Source organism: Seriola aureovittata, chromosome 19 (genome assembly GCF_021018895.1).
Source record: "Seriola aureovittata isolate HTS-2021-v1 ecotype China chromosome 19, ASM2101889v1, whole genome shotgun sequence".
NCBI lineage: Eukaryota > Metazoa > Chordata > Actinopteri > Carangiformes > Carangidae > Seriola > Seriola aureovittata.
The window spans coordinates 15242839-15266139 of NC_079382.1; the positions used below are offsets into that span (position 1 = coordinate 15242839).

General features: G+C 38.6%; 2 protein-coding genes across 2 annotated transcripts; both read left to right on the forward strand.

The window, feature by feature from the left end:
- The first annotated feature begins 3782 nt into the window (after positions 1 to 3782).
- laptm4a (lysosomal protein transmembrane 4 alpha) lies at positions 3783 to 12734 on the forward strand. Its single transcript, XM_056363272.1, has 7 exons — positions 3783 to 4019; positions 6430 to 6550; positions 8255 to 8331; positions 10077 to 10199; positions 10691 to 10786; positions 11159 to 11257; positions 11705 to 12734. Exons 1-7 carry the CDS (start codon positions 3891 to 3893, stop codon positions 11777 to 11779), a joined length of 720 nt encoding a protein of 239 aa, XP_056219247.1. The 5' UTR covers positions 3783 to 3890; the 3' UTR covers positions 11780 to 12734.
- Positions 12735 to 13405: 671 nt separating this feature from the next.
- matn3a (matrilin 3a) lies at positions 13406 to 20626 on the forward strand. Its single transcript, XM_056404699.1, has 7 exons — positions 13406 to 13985; positions 15712 to 16212; positions 17275 to 17850; positions 18910 to 19035; positions 19485 to 19583; positions 19826 to 19895; positions 20041 to 20626. Exons 1-6 carry the CDS (start codon positions 13817 to 13819, stop codon positions 19879 to 19881), a joined length of 1527 nt encoding a protein of 508 aa, XP_056260674.1. The 5' UTR covers positions 13406 to 13816; the 3' UTR covers positions 19882 to 19895; positions 20041 to 20626.
- The last annotated feature ends 2675 nt before the right edge of the window (positions 20627 to 23301 follow it).

Consider the following 23301-nt stretch of genomic DNA (forward strand, 5'->3'; position numbering starts at 1 on the left):
TACTCCTTCTCCTTTTGGGCTTTTAGTAGAAATTATTTATGATATTGGGGCAGAACTAAGTAATTTCATTTCTATTTTTATTGTTTTTTAATAGGGCCATCATTAAATATCTTTTATTATCGCCCTATTGGCAGTGGTGTAAGTACTCAATTCTTTACTGAGGTCAAAGTAGAAACACCACAATATAAAATATACTCCTTAACAAGTAAAAGTCTACATTCATAATTTTGCATGTTTGATGATAAAAGCACATAAAAAGCATTACCAGTAGTAAATATCAGTTTACTAAGTACTCATCATGCAGAATGGCCCTGTTGTTTTCCACTGCATTCCTTTTTATTGAATATAAAATTTTATTGTTTTATTCAATAACATGTAAGCAGCACTTAAATTTAGCTGTACTTGGTCAAGTTGGTGCTGTACTGTTGTACAGTTTATAGTATTGTGTGTAAAATTATAATCTACAACAACTAAAACAAACTGTTGTTGACAAAAAAATTACAAGACAAGCCCTGCATTCAAAATCTAATTTAAGTACATAAGTATGATACGGTAATAGTAGTCGTCGTAGTAGTAGTAGTTGTTCTAGTAGTACAGATATTTTTTAATCTTTTAGTTTATCAAATGTCGCAGAATAGTTAAAAATTATCAACAAATTACTCCGCTGCTTTATAGATATTCAAAATTGCTGAAGATTAATTTCCTGTTGACATAGTAATGGGTTAATCAATCCATGTTGAGAGTCTTGAAGTGAAATATGCAAGACGCAGTCTGCACTTTGTGATGCCATTGTGGCACAGGGCTGACACACACAACCCAAGACATTCACACTTACTGAACTTTTAGACCTCCCAGTTTAACAAGCCTTCTGCGCGTGAAACTGCTCAACACTTTGTTGCTGCACCTGTTAAATCTACAATTGACTAATGATTTAGTTAATTATTATCAATTACAAGTTAAACACAAGGTTTACTGCATCTGTGTAATTATCCATTACTACAGCCTGTAAACATTCCTAATAGTAAACATCATTATGAGCTCAACTGCATCTGGGATTATGATAATATCCCCTGATACAGGAACTACCTGATGGTAAATGTGATGTATGAATTTCCAGATTGTTCCAAAATGTACAAAGCAACTTTTTATCCTCACACGCACTCCATCTTTAAAGCTGGCTCTAAAACATTCATAGTGTTTCTTTGATGAAGAACAGCAGCTTTAAGTCATGTATATTGTGTACAATGGATACAGGCCATTTCAGTCCCCATCAATGAGTTTTGCTTGTGAATATCAAGAACAGTTTACTCAACTGAAATGCCTCATGTTCAAGAAAATATTATTTCAGCACCTCCAAAATTCATATAGTAAATGCAAAGTAAATAGTAGAATATGTATTTTTCATGTAAAGACCCAGAGCTTTTTACCTTTATCATGTGCTCCTATCAAACACTGACTCTGTCACAGAAATAGCTCATATAAGAGAAGCTTTTGCCACATGTATTGTTCTTTCTGTTGTATTAATATCTTTGAGACCATATTGTTAACAATATTCTGTCCGTATATGTTTCCTACTTTGGCAAATGTCTGGGGTGCCATTATCATTTAATCTGAACTGTATTTTACCCATGACTCTTTATTGGTGATAAAACTGTGATCACTTGCGTCATTATGGGTTTGTCAGTTACAGTGTGCTTTTAGGATTGTGTTATTTCAATGGGACTTTGTATGTAGGACATGATTCATTTCTTTATTGCCCTCTCAAGGAAAGTACCTTCACAAGCTTCCTTCACCTCTTTGTTTTAATGTGTCTAAAAATGGGACAGGAACAAGCAGTCATTCTTAATTTTAAATATCTTCATTCATTTTGTCCATGACATTAGATGTCTGCCCTTCCTGAAGGGTTTGAGGGATCAGCGTATAACCTGGATGGTTCTGGTTCTGGTTCAGGTTCAGGTTCAGGTTCAGGGGACTGGTCAGAACAAGGTAATGCTTTTTACCATGTTCAATGACTATAAAATTGATGATTTACAGAATATCTCATGATCCACTTTACAAAGTATATATTGTTTATCTCATTATTATCTCAAAAACTACATACAACATGAATCATGCCTCTTGTCTGCACCCTCACCAGGTGAAATTACACACGATGTGGATTACCCCAACAGCAACGACTGGATGTTTGACAGTACACACTGGCCCACAAAAGATACCAGATCAGGATATATTATTTTGGCAAACAGCAAGAGCCTCTTGGAGAACAAACAACTTTTTGCAGGTAGTTTGTTACACTGAATTTAACAAAGTCATACACGGTGAATCAGTATTCTAACTCAGTAATTTATCTTCACAGCTATTATTGCAGGCGGAGTGACAGGCGGGACACTGGCTGCAATACTGACAGCAATATTAATCTACAAATGGCACAACAAAGATTTTGGAGGATACATTCTGGGCCAGCAGACCCACAGGGAAGGAGTCATTTAAATTTCCAGTCCACACTTTTTAAAAACTGTCTCACCAAGGCTGATGATGCTATTTCCCTTCCTTCAGAGCGACTGTAAATGTATTCTTGCCTCAGGGGTGCTGGGGCTGCACAGGGGATGACAATTATTCTTGCATTTAATGGAAATGTATCTGTTGTTTATTTATGATTTATTTATTGATGATAAAATATGAAGAATTGTCTTATTTTTAATGATTATCTGTTTTGTATGTTTTACAATGCTTTGAAATGGCTTCATTTGTACCCAGGGCCATAGGCTGAGGACACTGAGGCCAGGTCCTCTGATGTGATGTTTTGTGTCATTTTTTGGAAATCGTATCCAGGGAATAGTCTGCCAGGGTAATGATCAGTAACTTAAATGAAATGCTGCTTGAGTTTTAGGGTCCTGTTCAAATGTTGGCTCACTGTAACTCTGTCATGTCTTTCTGGGACACTTGAAAAGATCAGAACCACCGTTCAAAACGTCTACTGTGAAATATATCTGTTGACATCCCTTGACCCACTGTGTTGAGCAGGGAAACGACAATTAGCTGAGTAAATCAAGAGATATGAAATAAGAATCTAGGGGATTCTCATTTGAGGTTTTATATTAAATATTAATTACAATAATTAAGTAATGACAATCATCTGCTACAATGTAACACATTATGTTGCCTATGTACTGTATCTGCCATATAATGATTTGTACTATTTTTTTTTTATGTAGAATTCTTAATAAATTAGCTCTATAACTATTTTAATCCTCAATGTCTTTGGTATGTTATGTGCAAATACTGAGAGTGTATGTGTGGTATATATTAGTATGTATGTATTAGTAATCATTGGTCAGTATTAGGTAACCCTGATCCTAGCAAATTATTTTGTGAAGACGGGGCCTTAAGATTGAGTGATAATTCAAGTTTTGCCATATAATTTGCTTTAATGTACAAGTAATGCTGACAGTATTAAGAAACACACTTGCAGTTATATGAAATACCACAAACTGATTGTCAAACGATGAGCATGGGGCCCTAAAGCCTCCAGAGGATCTTGGACTCTGGGACAGTGGTTCAAGAAGAATTATTTCAGAAAAAGTAGCAATAACACAGTGCAAAAATACTCCGTTAGTTTACTGTCATCATTGAATCGAGGTATATTGTTAAAGTAGCTCCAACATGTTTGTATCTTCAAATTACTTTGAACTTTTTACTTTTCACTGGCGGAAACTCCTGTCGGTCAAAGCTGGGCCTGGTCCCGCCTCTTCCTCCCTGTCAGAGCGTTTGTTTTTATCCGCGGTGTCGCGCAGCTCGTCGTGGGGGAAGCGGTGGGCGTTCCTGCGTGTTCGTTAGCTGACTGTTGATGCTGAGAGGCTTTTCCTCGTTCACGACCAACAACTCTCCCGATGTTTCTCCCTACGCTTGTAGAGGACATGCATCATTTTAAGCCTAGTCGAGACCGACTGTACACCACCAGGTGTTGTGGATGTTGCCATGTCCGAACGGGGACCATCATCCTGGGAACATGGTACATGGTACGTAAAATGGTTGATGGAGGTTAGCACGCTAACGGAAGCTAGCACAACCAGTATCAGTTGTGTTAAGTTCGTTAAAGTAGGGAATTATATAATCAGCAACAACTAGGCAACATTAACAGCTTCCGAAGATGTATCGTGATCATTATCATAAACTCTTATATGAGCTAAATGTTACTTTTTACTATTTAAAACAGTCATTACATGTCGACTTAACGGACACAGAACGCGCTAGCATTAGCAATAACCTGCTATAATTCCGGGTTTGGCTAAATGCGTCTGTCCATAACTTCTGTCTAACTGTCTCACAACCTTGTAATTGTGGTTATAAAACCGACAACAGAAAATTGTGATCTATCCGTTCCTAACCATATGGGCTCTAAAAAATTTTTTAAATATGTGACTTTGGCTTGGATAGCACAGTAGCTAGCCGACCCCGGGCAGACGTGCTAACGTCACGGCTGTCAAATCATAACAGAAGAAGTTTCGTTAAGAGGAGATCCGCAGTAACATTCAATTCTATTAACATGACGCAGATTGTTGTTTAAAGGCATTTACTTTTCAATGTTATTGCGGGTTAAATTAGGAAGCGGTATTCGTTGGCACGCTGAAGCATCTGGCTGTTAGCTGCCGCTGTCCTAAGCACATTTTGTCCCTGCAGCTTCTCTAAACTCACAGCTGGATTAATCCCCTTCTCATTTCCCCACATCACATAACAGATGTTTCTGGTTTTTGTTGCGTTTTCAATGTGGCATGAGTTTTTTGCCAGCTGGACAATATTTGACACCACAATTTTCGCAGTGATTGTACAACACTCTAGGTTGTTTACAATTGACATTTCAATCTGATACAACAATGACACCCAGACAAGCAGTTCCGAAGGGAGCAGGCTGGGCCATAAAGACCAGCTGTTACATTTAGGAGAGGCTGGTAATTTTTTTTATTACTCAGAGAACTCCCATTTTACTTTGATTTTTGAGAATATTTACTCTTTTCGTTTGTGTTTGTTACTGTTGTTTAAATTCATGAGAAGAATCAAAAATCCTCTGTTTGACTAAAGACTTTAAATCTAAGCCTATATACCTGGGTAGCTTGGATAGTTGTGAAAACAGTTGCTAAGAAAGCAGAACACAATCGCTGATAGATAATGTTACACCATAATTGCGGTGCAGGCAAGACTGCCTCTCTGTCCTTACTGGTTTGGGCAGTGCAAGACATAAATTATTTTACCCACTTGTACCAAGTGTTATTAGCACTTGAATTGGTACAGTAGTGTGTGATTGACACACTTAATCTCACAGTGTTTATTTTGTCTTCACCTAAATAACCAGGATTGAATCTCACTAGAATTTTTTTTTATCTCAACTCTCTCCCTTTTGAAGTTGTCTGAATATGTAAAGCAGTAAACACAAATGACCTCCTCACTACACAATACTTTTCTGCAGTTAAATCCTGCATGATCAGACATTTGTTGCAGAAGGCATAGTTTTGTGCTGTTGTGAGTTGAATTGTTGAATATAATATAGGGTGTTGACCTTGTTGAATAGCATTACACTCACATTTTCTTCCTTTTTAAGGCATCTTTAGCTCCACTTCTCAAAAGTTAGTTTCATGTTTAACCTCCTAGGACCTGGCGTCCACATATGTGGACCTCACATTTTTGGGTTCTCTAGACCACAATACTAACTTTTTCTCAACAAGGGCCTGGTGACCACATATGAGGATATTATACTGCCACTCAGTAATCGAAATTTAAAACTAATGTCCTCATATGTGGACATCATTTTTCTCAGGTCCCAATCCGCCTATATAGCACAGAATAGAGCTCGGGTCTTAGGAGGTTAAAGGGTTATTTCTGTTCATTTCTTTAAATAACACATTACATCATTTTTTACATAATAACCAATTATTCCCATGGCATACAAGTTTCATTTTCTTTCTTCCAAGTAACCATTGGTTTCACTTAATTATAATTCGTTTTCATAGTATTTAGAATTAGTTTGTTGTATAAATTTTATTTTATTTTTTCTATAATGTGCTGTATCTTGTGAATGCAGTACATTTTAGCCTGAACAATGGAGTGTCCTTAAGTCCTGGAATGGTTCCTCCTCATGAATGTGTTCCCACATAATGATAAAGCTAATTTAACTAAAAGGGTGATAAATTGTTCACTGTAGTATCTCATGCATGTCTCTGCAAGTAGATTTATGCACAATACTGACATGAACTGAAACCAGCTGTTTGGAAAAGAGGTATTTAAGCTAAAACATATTCCATTCTATTTTTTGAAAGTATTGTCAATTATGTTAAGGATACATCATTTTTAGTAGTTGATGTGCTAAAATATGCAAAACCGCTGCTATAGTCTTTTTTTTTTGTAAAGCTTAAATCTCCCACTTCCTCTCCGCAGGTAGTCAACCTGTTGATGGGCATCCTGCTGACCGTAGCTGTGACCCACCCGGAGAACGTGCCCACCATCGACTTGCAGTATGAGGTCATTGACCATTACTTTGCCTCCAACAGGATGTCTGGTAAGCTGTGAAATCTGCATAAGAATTACTGTATTGGCTAAAAAAGTCCATTGTAAAAACAATTACATTTTATTCACTATAACACATGTTTACACTAGAGCGTTTAATTAGTCAACCAACAAAAATTTAATCTGCAACTATTTTAATAATGGATTACTCACTAATGATATTTTTATAAGGAAAAATGCCAAAACTTCCCTGGATGCAGCTTTGCCAGTGTGAGGATTTGTTTCTCTTTCTCTCTTTTATGTAATTGGAAACAGAATATCTTGGGGTTTTGGACTATCTGTTGGGTAAAGCACTACATTAGATTATGTCAATAAAGGCTCTTGGAAAATGGACAGAAGATGGGCAAATGGTCTGCAGATTAATCGATAATGAAATTGTCAGTTACACTCTTAATTTAATCAAACACAACTCATTCTGTTATGCTTAGCCTTTGAATTCCACTGTGTCTTGATGATGATGATAAATTGCTCATTGAAACACCACTGAATAGATATTTTCTTCATTGGATTTTTCATTGTGTAGCCACTTTTTCTTTATAGGGCCTTTCACTAACCCAGGGGCTGCTGTTATGCTGAAGTTGAACATGTGATTCATCTTCCACAGGGAGCACAACTCCCCAGTGACTGCTAAACAAAACTACCCATGAGGACAACAGAACATTGCTGTGCTGTTTACGTGCCGTCCGAAAATTTTGTTATTGGTGGGATGCCACTGGTGTCGCTCCTTTGTATTTCCTCAAGGATTTAAGTTTGTCTTAGGTGTTTGTATTTGTATGTGCCAGGGCAGGGCTGGCAGGACAGTGAGCGTTCCTTTCTTTCTAGATGGGGGTTGTTTTGTTAGTTGGCTTGGTGAAGGCGTCTTCATTTTTCTGAAACAGTGACTCAGCGGGATAGAAAGGGAAACAACCACGGTGGGTTGACCTTCCCACAGCAGGCTCATGCCAGCACACAGGGCAGTGGAGGTTGTCCACAGCCTGCAGAGACAATGTTAGCATTCAGACTAGTTAAGTTGTCATTACTCCTGACTATAAGTGTGGTTTCATCAGGCTGCACTCATTGTATTCCACAATTCAGGACATGTTTAAAAGTTATTTATCGATCAATCAATTGAAACAAACATGGTATTTTTACCAACTATAATATCAACTCTTCATATTTGATGGATGTCAGAGTTTAACCTTGTGTGAATTTTGTGTTCAGTGGCCTAGAGATGAGTTCCAGAAAGTCTTCTGACATTTTCATCCATTGATGTACAAATTGTTCCACTTGAGCAACTGAACAACAGAGAAGTGTGTCTGCACCGCATTGCTGCAGTAGCTTTCTCATAAGCAACATCTCTTCTGTGCAACAGGCAGAACAGTTTGAGGAAGTGAGAGACTGAGCGATGGAGGGAAAAGAGGATATGAAAGGCAGGCCTTTTAATTATCTCATACTGAGTTTCATTGCAGCCGAGAGGGAGAGGCTTAATGCTCCCAGTTGGCCTTTAAAACAGAGTTGACTGGAAAGAGGAGCCCTGGAGGCTGTTGACTTACACTATATGCAAATTACAGCTGCCTCAAAGAGCACAAGCAAACATCCATTCATCCACACTCACTATACATTTGCATTGCGTATACAAGGCTAAAGCTGAAATAAAATTATAATAAATCTTGCCTGCATGTGGTGATGTTGTTTGTTGTCACTTTGTCTCATACAGAGAATGCCTGTGTTGGATTTGCCATCTCTCTGCTGATGCTCACTATCAGTGCCATGATGGTGTATGGAGCCATTACTGTAAGTGTGCACTGTAGATATGGTGCCTTCTTAAAAATTCTCTTTTGACAACATGCACTTAATTTAAAGGACTGTCATGGCTTCTTATGCAAATCTGTAATCCAAAATTATGCTGTATAAAGAGTATTGCTTTCAAGTTGTATAATAATAGCACCACAGTGAGTAACAGGAAATACCAAAGCACCCTCCTCTTTTTTTTTTTTTTTTTAACTACAGTACATTTTAGCTGAATGTTTAAAAGAATCTTGCTGCAGTGGGGGTGTAGCGCTCAATGCTATGTTCTCACTGCCTTTCATCTTTACCTCACAGGCCTGCCTGATGGCATCAAGACTTACAGGTTTGGTAGCCTTTTGACGTGGACCTGCATTGCGCTGCTAGTTGGGATGATTGCACAGTTAAATTATGGCACACATCTGCCAGCTTTGTACACTGTCCATGCCGGTTATTTATGCTTTAGCTGTGCAACTATTTGCTCCTGGACAAATGTAGCAGATACCCTTTTTAGTATAGCGTGGTGGTGCAGAGTGTGCTGGTGTAGAGTCCTAGTGAAATGCCCCTCAATGTTTATAAATGCCAAAGATATTCACTACTTTGCTACATAAAGTATAAATGAAGAGTGAAGTAGATTTTTGTCAAGGCTGGAGTATACTGTGCTTTTGGTAGAAAAATCACCCAGAATACCTGTAGAGTTTCTTTTGAAGTGACTAAGTAAAAGGACTGCTCTGCGGATTTTTTCAACCATCTCTATGTATTTGTTACATTTTAGCAAATATACACTTTACAGAGTCAGCTCTTCCCATTTCTGTGGGCAAGCTGTCTTCGTTTATCCCAAACCACATCTGAAGGTGCCGTCACATCCTGAGCAGTAGGAAAAAAAGTTTTCAATCTCGGAACACTCAAGATTTAAACCAAGAAAGCCAAGTTTAGATTGTTATTCTTGAGAAGCTAAGTATTCGTTGCTGCTCAGGATGTGAGTCCATCCTCAGGATTTGTAGATGTCATTAAAATGTCTAAAAGTGACTTTGTAGAGTAGAGTACTTGCTTTATCTTATACATTTCCATAAATTTTCAAACGAGAAATCCGTGATTTTAATCATGGTAACAATCCGGTCATCTGTCAATGGTGTCATATCGCCTTTGTGCATGCATCGTACATACATACATACATACATACATACATTTTTTAGATCTTAGTTGTCCTAACTATATATTTTAACTGGATTAAGGATTTTAGTCATCGGACATCTGGATCATAAGTTATCAGAGAAACAAGTTGAGCAAACATTAGTGTCGGCTCAACTCCCAGTCCCCCCCAAGACATCCTCTGCTCGCTGAACAGTGTCAGAGAAATACTGATTTTTAACGTTAAACTGCTTTATTCAATGTTTTACTAGTTTTAATCCCCTGTTTCATTTGTTTTGGAGAGGAGGAGGAGACCTCTTTGGATAATTCCAATAGTGCCAAAACCTCCTGAATGACAGACACTGAAGGAATCCTAACCAGGAACCTCACGATATCACCAAACCAAGTTTTTTATTTTTGATTTGATTGCGAGACGCCACAGCGGCAGTAGTTACAAGCTGTACGCTTAATAAAAGCTAACCACATTAAATTGAAACAAATGTGTAGAGATGAGGTTGAAATAAAATGCAACATGGTTCTTTTTTTATCTTAAATCAGATCACCCCAATTGGTTAGTTATTCTTCTGCACCTGTTTCTGATTTCTTGTCTCTGATTTCTTCAGCATCGTGATGGATGGCTGATCCCGTTTTTCTGCTACCAGCTGTTTGACTTTGCTCTGAGCTGCCTGGTGGCCATCAGTTCTCTCACCTACCTACCCAGGATCAAGGACTACCTGGACCAGCTGGTCAGTCCCAGCAGCCCACACTCTTGATATTTCCAGACTCAATGACACGACTCAATCACACTACCCCTCCTGTGTTAGTTTTACCTCAGAGAACCATGACACAGTCTACATATTGGAGAATACAGTTTTATAACCAATTGCCAATTGTTTCGTAGGATTTTAATGTGAATCTTATGTTCCTACACATTAACTAATTGTTTCCTTCTAAAAAAGGACACTGTTTTTAGAGTATGATTCCACATTTAAAGAAACCGAGGAGAACAATGGGGGAAATGCAAATGAGCTGCTGACTATGCAGTTGTCAAGTCCCTTAAACTAATTACGAAAACAGTCAGCAGCAAACTACATTGTTTCCTCAGCCCCAAATCCCCACAGAAATCATCAGTTTTTTTGCTTATTAGTTCAGTGGTAGTATTGATGGTGATGTGAGTTGAATAAGTATGAAGAGGTTTTATTGATTATCTGACTTTGTCTGTTCTTTTCATCCTCAGCCGGATTTCCCGTACAAGGATAACCTCCTCTCTCTGGACTCCAGCTGCCTGCTGCTCTTTGTGTTGGTCTTCTTTGCCTTCCTGATCATCCTCAAGGTGAAACTATTGGTTATTCACAGTAAAGCCTGGTTTACTCAGTATTGGTTTATTTAATTTATGTCCTCCTAAAGCAAACAAATATAAAAAGGAATGAAATATAGTAAAATGAGAAAACTGATAATAATTGCCTGTCTGTGCGTTCAGTAAAGGGGTGAATTCAAGACATGGTTTGCAGAGCTAGGCTATGGCTAACATTTTTCTGTGTACTAACAACACTGGAGCTGTCATATTTACATTTTTCTGGTTTATTTAACGTGTAGGAATTCAAAAAACAAGGAGTTGTGGTTTAGCAAATCGAAGGATTGAAGCTATTTACTGATGGTTTAATTACTCTAAAAATCCAAATACAATCTTATGTCTGTTTTGCAGGCTTACCTGATCAACTGTGTGTGGAACTGCTACAAGTACATCAACAACAGGAACATGCCAGAGATTGCTGTCTACCCTGCCTTTGAGACCCCTCCCCAGGTACGAAATCTACCTGTGATGCCCTGTGATTGACCATTAAGGTTTTTATCAGGAGCATCTAATGTCACGATAAGGCACTGGACACAGATGCAGCAATGTGTGATGTTTAAGTGTAGCCAGCAGGTGGCATGCTGTCCACACGCAAAGGTCTGAAAAGCCACATTAGCCTATTCTATTGCTGCAGCCTAATAAAGTCATTGTGCGGAAGAGGGTTAATCCAAAAGCAGAACAGAGTCATCTATCGTAAACTGCTAATCATTTTGTCATTGTTATTGTGGGATTTTTACTTTAGTGATTATTGTAAAGATTGTTTTATCACCCGGCCCTACAGTGAAGCACACATTTTTTGTAGTGGTGTACCAACACAACCTTATGATGTGTGTGCACCCTTGTTCCTCTGCTCAGAAACATCTTTAATCTTTAACATTTTTTTCCCTTTCTCTCCAGTACATCCTGCCCACTTACGAGATGGCAATGAAGATGCCAGAGAAGGAACCTCCTCCTCCTTACATGCCTGCTTAAGCACCAGCACCAGTTGTTGCCAAAACGCACGCACGCACACGCACACACACACACACACACACACACACACACACACACACACACACACACACACACACACACACACACACACACACTTGCACACACACCCATATGCATTCCTACGTTCCCTCACTAAACCTTTCTGAACACCATTACGCCCTTATCCCCTCCCCTGACCTACTGTGTATGTGTAAGGCCACTGAAGACGCTTTGTTCAACCCTACCCGGCTCGCTGTATTTCTATAGACTGTCTATAGAAGTGTGAGAGGAGGAAGGTGGGAAAGATAGAGATCTGTGTGAAATAAATGAATGAATGTGATGACTGAAAAGCAACGGAAGCTACCAGCCCATTTCCCCTCTGGCCTTTTTTATGTCTTAGTAAAAGGGATACATGTGAAAATTTAATTAAATTGCTTGAAATGCTCTCATCAATCCAGCACCATCCTATCTATAGATTGATATATGAAGTGTTAAAAAAAATATTATGACAATCCACTTATTATAGCTCTTTATTGTTGAATTGTTATTTTTTCCCTGATTATTAATATCTAGACTATTCGTTCTCAGTCTTGAATGGAGTCTGTAGCTCTTTTTTGTCTGTTATTTATTTAGCTTTGCTGTGGTTCAGTTCACGCACCGCCCCCACCCCACCCCCCTGCAAACATTTTCATCACTCTCTGCTGCCCTGATGTGTTAGCAAAGCTAGTGATCAGTTTTCCAGCTGAGTCTGAAAGCGAGAGAAAGAAACAGCAGTGGGCACTGATGGTGGATCATTGCCTCTGCTTCCTTCTCACCTAACATCTGGAGCAAACGGCTAGTCTTGTGAACATAAGTAGTTGCATGCTTATCAAACCCCCCACACCCCATTACTTTACTGGTAATATGATTTTATCCTAGTGGAAACACATTTGACTTCAATAAACATTTCAGAACATTTATATCTCCAGTTGACTTTTGTTCATGTCAGATATGCTGAAGTAAATTCAATAAAGAGATTAATAGCAAAGTAGGTATGTGTTGTGTTGTTGACAAAAACAAATCTCAGCTCAAGCTCAAACTTTTTAGTTTGCACGGTTGTCATGGAAATAGAAATGTTCAAATGTTCATTTCTTGGCAGACTTTTCATTCATGTTGGCTGAAAAGTAGCTGTTCTGATATTAAATGGACCTTGAGATGAAATTGTTTTTTTTCAACTGCTGCTTCCAAGACTAAACTATGAAGATCAAATCTTCTAATGTCATTGGGAAGTGAGGATGAAAGCTGTACAAGTGTTGTCTACCATGTACTTTAACCATAGTAATAATGTAGGTCAAAATAAATGCATGTGAAAGGCGTTTGGCTTTTCAAGAAGTTCACAAGGTAGAATTACCTTTAGTCAGAGGGGAAAAAAACTGATTATACAATATAAAGTCTGATATAAAACATGTTTAGGCCTCATTATTCTTTTTTAAGTGGTTTGACCTATAATTTGAAATTCCACCCCAAATTTTAGTTGTTTTTTTTTTTGTTTGTTTGTTTTTTTTAGCATTTACATCTTCATGAAAAAAAAATGTATTATTGAGGAGTTAATTTTATTTAATATGTTAAAACCAGTCATTACAAACACTGAGGTCTTTTTGGTTTCAGAATTTCTTACATCTCTGAGTGGTACTGGGGAGGCTTTAGCTCTGTATTTCTGAAATCCTGGCTCCACCCTTGATCACAATGAGGAAATCAGCTTTTCAGAAATAAATGAGGCAATTGAAGAAAGGGGGAAAAATATCTATAAAGTTATAAAGCTCCCCCAGACTGCAGATTAGGATAGATTATTTAAATCTTTTTGTATAAAGTCCTCCACATACCATTGTTTACCGTGGCCTGCAGGTCATGTCCCACCTTTGGATTGGGTCGACAGTTTGACGTGTTGCACTGAGAGCTCCTCATATGAGGGGGCGGTCAGACCCCTGCTGAGCTGAGCAGGACCCTCAGAGACAGAGCACAGACACTGGACAGACCACCAGAAGACTCTGTGCAGATATGATGAAGTCTTTCCCCTGGAGCCTCTTGTACTGCGCTTCCCTGCTGCTGTCTGATGTACTGGGCACATATCACCTCAATGCAGGAGATCCTCACCTGATAGCTGCACAAAGCTACGCTCAAACCAGGAATAACGGTCGACCACCACTCAGGACCCTGAATCCAGCAAGTAAGTTTTACTGAAGTCTCTAAAATACTTTTTTACTCTTGCTGAAAAGACAGTTTCAGCCAGTAGCTTCTGGTACTGGTGGAAGAAATGAAGTAAAATGACCACAGTAAAAAAAAAAAAAAACACCAGAGCTGAAAAGTAACAAAGTACATTTACTCAAGTATTGTACTTAGGTAATTACAGGTGCTTGTAATTTACTTGAGTATTTCTATCCTACAGCATTCTTCTGCTCAACAGAGAGAAATACTCTCTTCACTTAACTGATTTTATTTTCATTTAAGATTCATAAGATAAGTGAAAAGGATTATTATAAGTTTAAATACACTGTTAAAAATTAGCTAGTTGGGACCCCTCGACAAGTTTCAGACATGTATGTCATCAAATAAATTATCCAATATTTAAAAAAAAAAAAGCTAAAATTAGATTGAAGACAAAATGAATACAAATTTGTGCAGCAGTACATTAATCATCTTCCGACCCCTCAGATTTATGGTGTGTCCCTGTGGAAGGGCTCGATCCTTACGTCGAGGTCAACTGGACAAAGTAGCTCCACCTCAACCATCTGCAACAATACAATTCTACTTGTGCATCAATCAGTATTAACAATCTAATAATGTTCTATGTAGTAATATAGTATATAATATATAATAATATCAGTCACAGAGGTTTGATTTTTCTGCAGAACGAGTACTTTTACTGGTATTATACTCGTACTATACTTCTGTACTTTGACTTGAGTGCAGAACTTTTACTTGTGTTGCTACTATAACTTGTGTAACATATAAAACTTATGACTTCACCACTGAAAAACACTGATGAGTAAAAGTTCTGCTTTCAAAATTGTGCTTAAGTAAAGTTCAAAGGTTCAGCAAAGTAGAAAGTACCCTTAATGCAGAAGAATGTCCCTGTCAGTATTTATTAGTTTACAGTATACTAAAGTATATGATATATTTACAGCATGTGTAAGCAGCATTTTAATGTAATATCACAACGGTGCGTACTTTAACCTCTTTATGTACTGTTTGCTGGTTTAATTTACAACAATGCATCATATTCAATGAACTCATCATTGGTTTTGCATATAAAATATTATCCTGTAAAGTAACTGTAATTGTAGTGGAGTTAAAAGTTCAACATTTCCCTCTTTAATGTAGTTAAGTTGAATTATAAGGTAGAAGTACTAAAGCAAAGGAAAAGCAGCTGAAAACTGTTCTTGAGTTAATGTACTTTCTTATATTTAAACACTGCTTTCTGGCCACATTATACGTGTTGAAGTCTCTTGTCAAAAGTTTGTTTCCATAAGAATAATGCAAATTGTTTTGTAATGTAAGTCAGTCAGTTTTTGCTGATTACACTTTTAGACAGTTACTTTTGGATGTTAATATTAAAGCCTTGTAAGACCAGATATTTCATCTTTCAATAATTTAATCTAACCAACAGTATAACAACAAGATTTTATACTTTTCTCAAGCACAACATGCATGAAATCTAAATTCTCGACTGGGGTTTTCACAAGCACTGTACAGTACAATTGAAACCAACCAGGTGGCTGAATGTACACTCATGCTTTAACTAATCATTTGTCTGTGCTCCCAAGAAAGCAAAAGTGAATGTTATATATTTCACAACAACTTTCTACACAGAGTCATCTTACACAGCTTTCCTGTTTGTCGTCTTTCAACCTACTAATGTTCTCTATCACTTTTCCTTTCTGGTGGCCCTGTAGTTCACAGAAGTGACTACACGTATAGAGGAGGGTATCACTACCACTACCAGCCACCAAGGATCCCTCCACCGGTAGTGTATCGACCTATTCCTCTATCTCCACCAGTGACTTACCACAGACCCTCCGTCCCCATGCCACCCTATCACCACAGGTTCACAGGGCCACAAACACACCACATATACAAAGGTCTATCTCCACCTGTAGCTTACCATCAACATCAAAGGGTCAAAGGCCCGTTTCATTACAAAGTAAAAGGTCCGTGCCCAATAAAGTCAGACCCCACAGTACCAACAGCACCTGTGGTACACCTTCCTACCATCATCCCAACTCTACCAGAGCCGACACTGCCGCCAACTCTCCCAGCAACTACAGCGGCACCGCTGACAACCATCATCCCAGTGGTGGTGACCGCAGAGCCGCCAGTGGAGACCCCCGCTCCTGTGACGCTACCGGTCAGTACCCAAAGCGGCCCCATCACCACCGTCAGTCCTGTGGAGACAGGTAGAATATTACCAGTCAGGTTTTGCTTCCCAACATAAACCAATGCTCCTCAATGCTTTCCAGATCTCTTTGTGTCAGTTTAGAAACTAGGTGCTTAAACCAGATGTCACTTCATTTAACGGAATAAATCGACATGTTGAGGAATACACTTATTCTCTTTCTTGCTGAGAATTAGATGAGAAGATTGATACCACTCTCTTATCTGTCTGTTAAATAAAGCTACTGCCAGTAGTTGGTTAGATTAGCTTAGCATAAAAACTGGAAACCAAGCTTCCGTCCTACCAACCGGCATGTAACTATGTGATACTTAATATGCTAGATACTTCCTGGTTAAATAAAGTTTAAATAACAAAAAAAGAAAAAGAAGACAGACATGAGAGTGGATAAATATGCTGATAAGGGTATTTCCCAAAATGTTGAATTGCTTTAAAGCAGATAGCCCAATAATCAGACTGAATGTCTGTTTTGATCATTTCATATTCATCCTTTAATTTCCGCAGCTACAAAAGAAGGCCACTTTGAAACAGTTATTTGAAGCATCAACTAAAACTGATTTAATAGAAGCAGAGTTAGAACTTTAGTTGTATTTTACTTTGAAAAAGCAGAGGGAATCTGATGTTTAGCTACAGATATGTAGTTTAGTGTAGCCTACTGTATGTGATTGGTCAGGCAGGGCTCCTAACACTCCATCTCCATCTTTAGGTGTGATGCCACTTTTTATGTGTGGGCATCAAGCATCCTTTTCATTCAGGGAAATGAGATGAAAGGATAAGATCAACGAGAAGTCCCTAATGGACTGTTGAAACCCTGAAATGATGCACAGTATGTCTTAAGGCATACTACATCGTTTCACCAGGACCCTTTATCTCACCTCTGTGGTGATGCACAAAAATGGGTAGGAATGGGTATTGTGCATCCCAAAGTTGTCTGTTTTTGATTATTAACTGTATCTCTCTCACAGTGAAAGTTCAACCAAAAGGCTTACATGTTTCTGTTTGAATGATGAACTGGGTTTTGAGTGTTAAATGGACTTAATCCTGCCGTGGTTTGGTTAATCACCAGAGACAGACTCTCAGTGCAGGAGCCGTCCCCTGGACCTGGTCTTCATCATCGACAGCTCTCGCAGCGTGCGTCCTGGTGAGTTTGAGAAGGTCAAGATCTTCCTCGCCGACATGGTCGACACTTTGGTCGTGGGCTCAGAGGCCACCAGAGTGGCTGTGGTCAACTACGCCAGCACGGTCAAGATCGAGTTCTTGCTCAAAGACCACTTCAACAAGCCAGACATGAAGAAAGCCATCTCCCGCATCGAGCCCTTGGCGGCTGGCACCATGACCGGCCTCGCCATCAAAACCGCCGTGAACGAAGCTTTCACTGAGCAGTCTGGAGCCCGACCTCGCTCTAGGAACATCTCCAAAGTGGCCATCATTGTGACGGACGGGAGACCTCAAGACCAGGTGGAGGAAGTGTCTGCAACAGCCCGGGCCTCAGGCATCGAGATCTACGCTGTTGGGGTGGACCGTGCAGATATGCGCTCCCTGCAGCTGATGGCCAGCATCCCTCTGGAGGACCACGTCTTCTATGTGGAGACGTACGGCGTTATTGAGAAGCTCACCTCCAAGTTCAGGGAGACCCTGTGCGGTAGGACAAAGAGGAGCAAGACGTTTTCCCACCATTAACCCTAGTTCTAGTTCCTTTGTAAGGGGCACCTACAGTCTTCAGGGGGTTTTGTTTCAGTTTATGGATCATTTACTTTGCTATTGTTGAATTATAAACTTTGAAATCAGCAGATGCTCTCAACCCCCACATGGACTGCAGATGTCGGCACTAGAACCTGCCTGTAGCTGCTAAGCTAAACCCATGCAAAGTCTTGGGGCCATGTAGCCCTAAACTTTCAGCTTCTTTTTTTTTAAAAAAAAGCAAAAATTGTATATTGTGATCATTAGTAATTTGTTTCGCAATCAATGCATTATTGTAGATTGCTTCAACCTTACTCCTTTTTATGTGAAATGATTTAGATGTGCAGTAGAACCTCACTTTTCCAAACAACTCAGCACAACTGAAATACATTGTAATATGGACATGGATCAAATATTAGTAATTGTAAACAATTTGCTAATACAACTGTTTTTTTTGTCAATAATTTTCATTTACTGATATTATAGTATATATATATATATATCAATATAAGTGAGATTCTGCTGTGAACTTGAAATTTTTCCATGTCACTGTCTGATGTTTGTCTTGTCCCCCTCGTTTATGAAATCATGTGTCTGTGTAACTGTCACAACTGTTGCACTTCAGGGTCCTGTGGTTTTACCTGTGTTGTTCAACACACAGTGAAACTAAGCTCTTCAAATGACCTTGGCTTAGATGAGGTGAAGGTGTTATCCACCACAAGTGACATGTGGTCAAGGACAAACACTTTAGAAAAGCTTGCAAATATGAATTTTGGAAGAAAGAAAAAAAAAACACACACACACACACAGACACAAATATCTATTTTAATCATTTTTGTCAGCATATGTCCTCCATTAAAAAAAGATATAGGTTACATTTTAACAATCAACATCTTTGGTGGATTTTTGCACTCTGCAGAGTAACCTACCTATATACTGTAGCTACTGTACACTAGCACATGAAACCGTTCCCATGGGTGCCGCCTTGACAGCTCCATCCCCTAATCCCGGTTTATTCTAGGTCTGGACCCCTGTGCCATTGGACATGACTGCGAACACATATGTGTCAACAGCAACGCCTCCTATTACTGCAAGTGCCGGAATGGTTATATCTTGAATGCGGACAAGAAAACATGTTCCCTGAAACGTAAGAGCACAACGTATGGATTCCTGCAGTAAATATGAAAGTCCTTGCTGTGATACTAATGCAGTCTAAGAGCGTGAGAGAGTGTGTAAAGAGTATTGTGCAGTATGTGTTTGCTTCTAAGCAATATCACAACCAGCTGAGCATTATCCCTGATTCTATTATTCACTGCTGAATGTGACATTTGTTGGACAATTATCAGGTAATATTATAGAATTGTTTCACTACAATTGTATTTTTGCTGTGGCACAATGACAATGGTAAATTAATAATGTAGATTATTTTTGGAAAGTGTGTATTTTTAAATGTGTGTGTGTGTTCGTTTCATCTTTGGTTCTTGTTCTTGCCCAGCAGACTGGTTGGAAAAAGTAGAGTGGGTGGTGTTGTGTGTGCTTTTTCACTCCCCGCATGATCTGTTACACTGATGTGAAATTCGCTTTCTCCTGGCAAAGAGGTGAAGGTGGAGGTGGTGGAGGATCCCTGTAAATGTGAAGCCAGACTGGCTTTCCAGAAGCAGACGCAGGCGGCCATCCAGCAGCTCACAGCCAAGCATATCCTTTCTGTTGGTTCAGATGGAAGACACTTTATTATAAACAGTCTCTGCAGCACATTTCACTGAGCTGGCAGCAGCTGGTTATTTCTACACTGCTGGGATTGTTATTGGAATATGAATTAACACTGTGTCTCGTCTATTTTTAAGAGGGCAATATGACCAGGATTTCTTATTCTGTTTTCGACCTTTAGCTGTCCCTGTAAATGTGTTTGCAAATGAGTTTCCCTTGACTGACCTCACTGGCCGATGTGTCTGGGAGAATAGAGCGTCTGGAGAACATGGTGGGCCGTGCTTAAAGCTGGACACAGTGGTAAGTGTTGGAAGCTTTTTCTTCTGGGATGATTGGTGATAAAAAAATAAAAAGGATTTTTAAAAAAACTCCCACCCACCTCACAGTTTGACCTCATGTTTATTTACTCTCTGCAGAGGCAGCTAACTGGTTTGTTTCCTGTCAGCTGCAGAGCCATGGACTTACTGCAACATAGACATCTGCTTCCTGTCATCTGCCTCCACCCATAACTACTGCACGTACTTCAACCACAGGCCGAGTGAAGCTGTGATTCATACACCAGTATCCCTCAAATTACTGACTGCTGCCACAATATCCACAGTTGATCTGGGATTTTTTTATGAACAGTGAATGCAATGTTTTGAAACTGCCGTAAAAGCTACTTATAATATTTTTTCTTAACACGAATATGATCATGGTGTGATGTTAAATAACCAAAGAAAATGAGTACTATTTTCATTGTTATCCTGTACTGTATTACGTATGTCTTGTGTCCAGTCTGTACAAAGATGCATATTGTATATAGTAGTTATTTGTGAAAATGTCTCATTGGATTGACGAAGTGATTTGATTTTAATAGAACAGCAAAAGGTTTCTTACATGAAGTGTTTTTTGCATATTTTCTTCATTATATACTCTCTGTTACGAAGGTTATATATATATATATGTGTTTGTCATCATCTATCATATGACATGACATTTAATGTTTGCTAAGATTTATAAATGTAATAAAAGAGACAAATTGGACAATAAAATAATCATACAGGAGTTGCACTTTTTCCCCCTTATAAGAGAGTGATACTGACAATATTATAAGTCAAATCACACTTTCAGAATCTTGTGTGGTTGACAAGTGAGACAATGAGATAAAATGAAAACACTCACACTGGATTACATGCACACATCATGTCCTGTGAATCCATGGTTCCTGTGAAAGCTGAATCTGAACGGCAGACTGTGACAGACAGTGAAATCTACTATATAGAGAGGTAAGGACAAACAGTAAATACAATATATGGGTATTACTTAAAAATGTTGACGATAAACAGTATCAAAATCATGGTTTGAATTCATGAAGACTTTAAGGATTATAATTTTAAACTTTACCTGTCAGGATTATGATCCTATATCCTCCTATTTATTTAAATAGTTTAATACGTTAACTAATAACAAGTAATATGAACATTATTTAACTCCTGATCAATTCACTTTGAGCCCCTTATATTGAGTTATGATAAGTTTGGATGTTTCAAGTTGGACTTATTATGATAAATGTGACACTGTACCTTTATACAACCTTATAAATCATCTATCTATAGATCATTTGTGAGAACTGCCTAATCCCCTAACCCTTTTTGCTCAGAAACACAGTGCCACTTAAAACAAAAATTCAACAAATAAAGCTGGATTAAAGTCTAAAATGTACCCATGACAGAGCTGAGCTGTTAATTTGACTGACCTGATTTGATAAGTTAATTACTTAAACTACACCACGGTCTCTTTTTTGTGCCCTGTTATCACCATCACGTCTGTTTTACACCGTCAGTGTTGCCCAAAAAACAACAGACAGGGGTCATCGTGTTTCCTCTGGAATGAGTTGGCTTGTTTGCCTGAAACAGCACTGACAACAGAGCTCCTCTGTCTGCGAAGTCTGTGTGGAGGTGGAGAGTCAACATGCCAACGTTTACCTCTACGTCTGGTTTGGACCCTCTCCCTCCTTCCTTTAACCAGACAGCTGTTTTATGTTTGTTTGCTATTTCACTGGCTTTCATGGCTACCACACACACAGGTGGTCAGAGAGGTGAGCCCACCAGTGTTTCAGTGGAAGAAGATGAATGGGACTCACACGCCTTTGAGAAGTGGAAAAGACACGTAAAGTTTGGTGCAATGGGTCCCTGTTGAAGAGGTTTAAGTTAGAGAAGTTGAGGATAAACTTTAATCTTCAGCGATATCTCAAAAAATGTTTTAAGGTGCCTTGATTCGTAATTGTGTGTTTGTAAGGGTCATACGGGGCATAATGTAATGTTTTTCCTGTGTCCTTCTAATGAACATTTTGATAGTGTTAACAAATGTCTATAATTAGATGAGAAACAGACTGAGGAGGTTTAAAAGAAATATAAATAATAATAAAAAATAATAGATACGCATATTTCCCAAAATGTCAAACTATTTCTTTAATGTGCTGCCACGACCTGTTTCACCCTTTAAATCAGATGTTACACAGATGAACAGTCAAACTGTGAAGCCTTGTTTTATTGCAATGTCTCACTGCAGTGACTGTAGTGTTCGAAAACTAGGCCACTGAAACTAATGGCTGAATATTCAGGATATTCTGACATTAATGCTATGATACAACATGGATACCATATTCACAAAAAGCTGTGAAAATAAACGTGCTGTGTATAAGAGGATCATCAAAGGGGAAATCGTTGAAATAAAGATAAACTGTGATTAATAAATGAAATGTACATTTTGTTGAAATGTGCAAGAAACTTGCCACTGTATGGTGAAAATAAAGAAAACTTGCTCTACTGTATCACTGTATTACTGTAGTTATGGATATTTACATATCACTTAAGAATATTTTTGTTAAGAGAAAGAGACACTTTTTTTTAAATGTTCTGTTTTAAATGAGCATTTTTTCCAATTAAACATGAGTTCATTCCTGACCATGGAAACTCCTGTTTGCGAATCCCTCCACTGAAGAAGAGCAACTGAAAGCTGCAGAAAAAGCTAGTAAGTAGACCTTGAGTCAAAGTTATTGGGGGTTTTTTTTCATATAAGTAAAATCAATTCAACAACAATTTTTAAAAGTTTTCTGTCTTATCCAAACAACCACAAATTTTGCTCAAACTCCCTCGTAGAAGGACACAAATGAATTGAAGCATTGAGGCATGTTGACAGTAGTGAAAGGTGAAGTGTAGGGATAAGTGCAGGGCTGTGGGTCTGTCAGTGAGGAGGGGGAGATGAAGGCATGTGTGATGGATGTCTGTCCTGGTTCTGCCAGACTGAAGTGGACTTTGATACTTTGTGCAAATTCTCTCAGCAAACAGCAACATTTAGAGCGCTATAAGAAACACCAGCTTCGAGGCCGCTGAACATAACAATCTTTGCTTCATGTGTACATGCTATCCTTGCCAAAATAAACATTTTTAAGCTTGAAGGAGTTTTACATTCCTGATTTTGTCACGTTTGAATGCAAGCATTTAACTGCATTTAAATGCTGTAATGTTGACTCCTTTTAGAGATGCAGAAAACAATTGATAAAGGTTATTTTGATTTAATGGAAGGTAGTTAATCTATATTTCCACAGGTTGTATGTTATTGCCATTTTCTCAGTAGTGTCAACAGCCAGTGGCCTCCAACCTCTTCCCTCTGGGTCAAACTGGTCTCCATTTGATCTGTGTCAACTTGTCCACACAGTCTG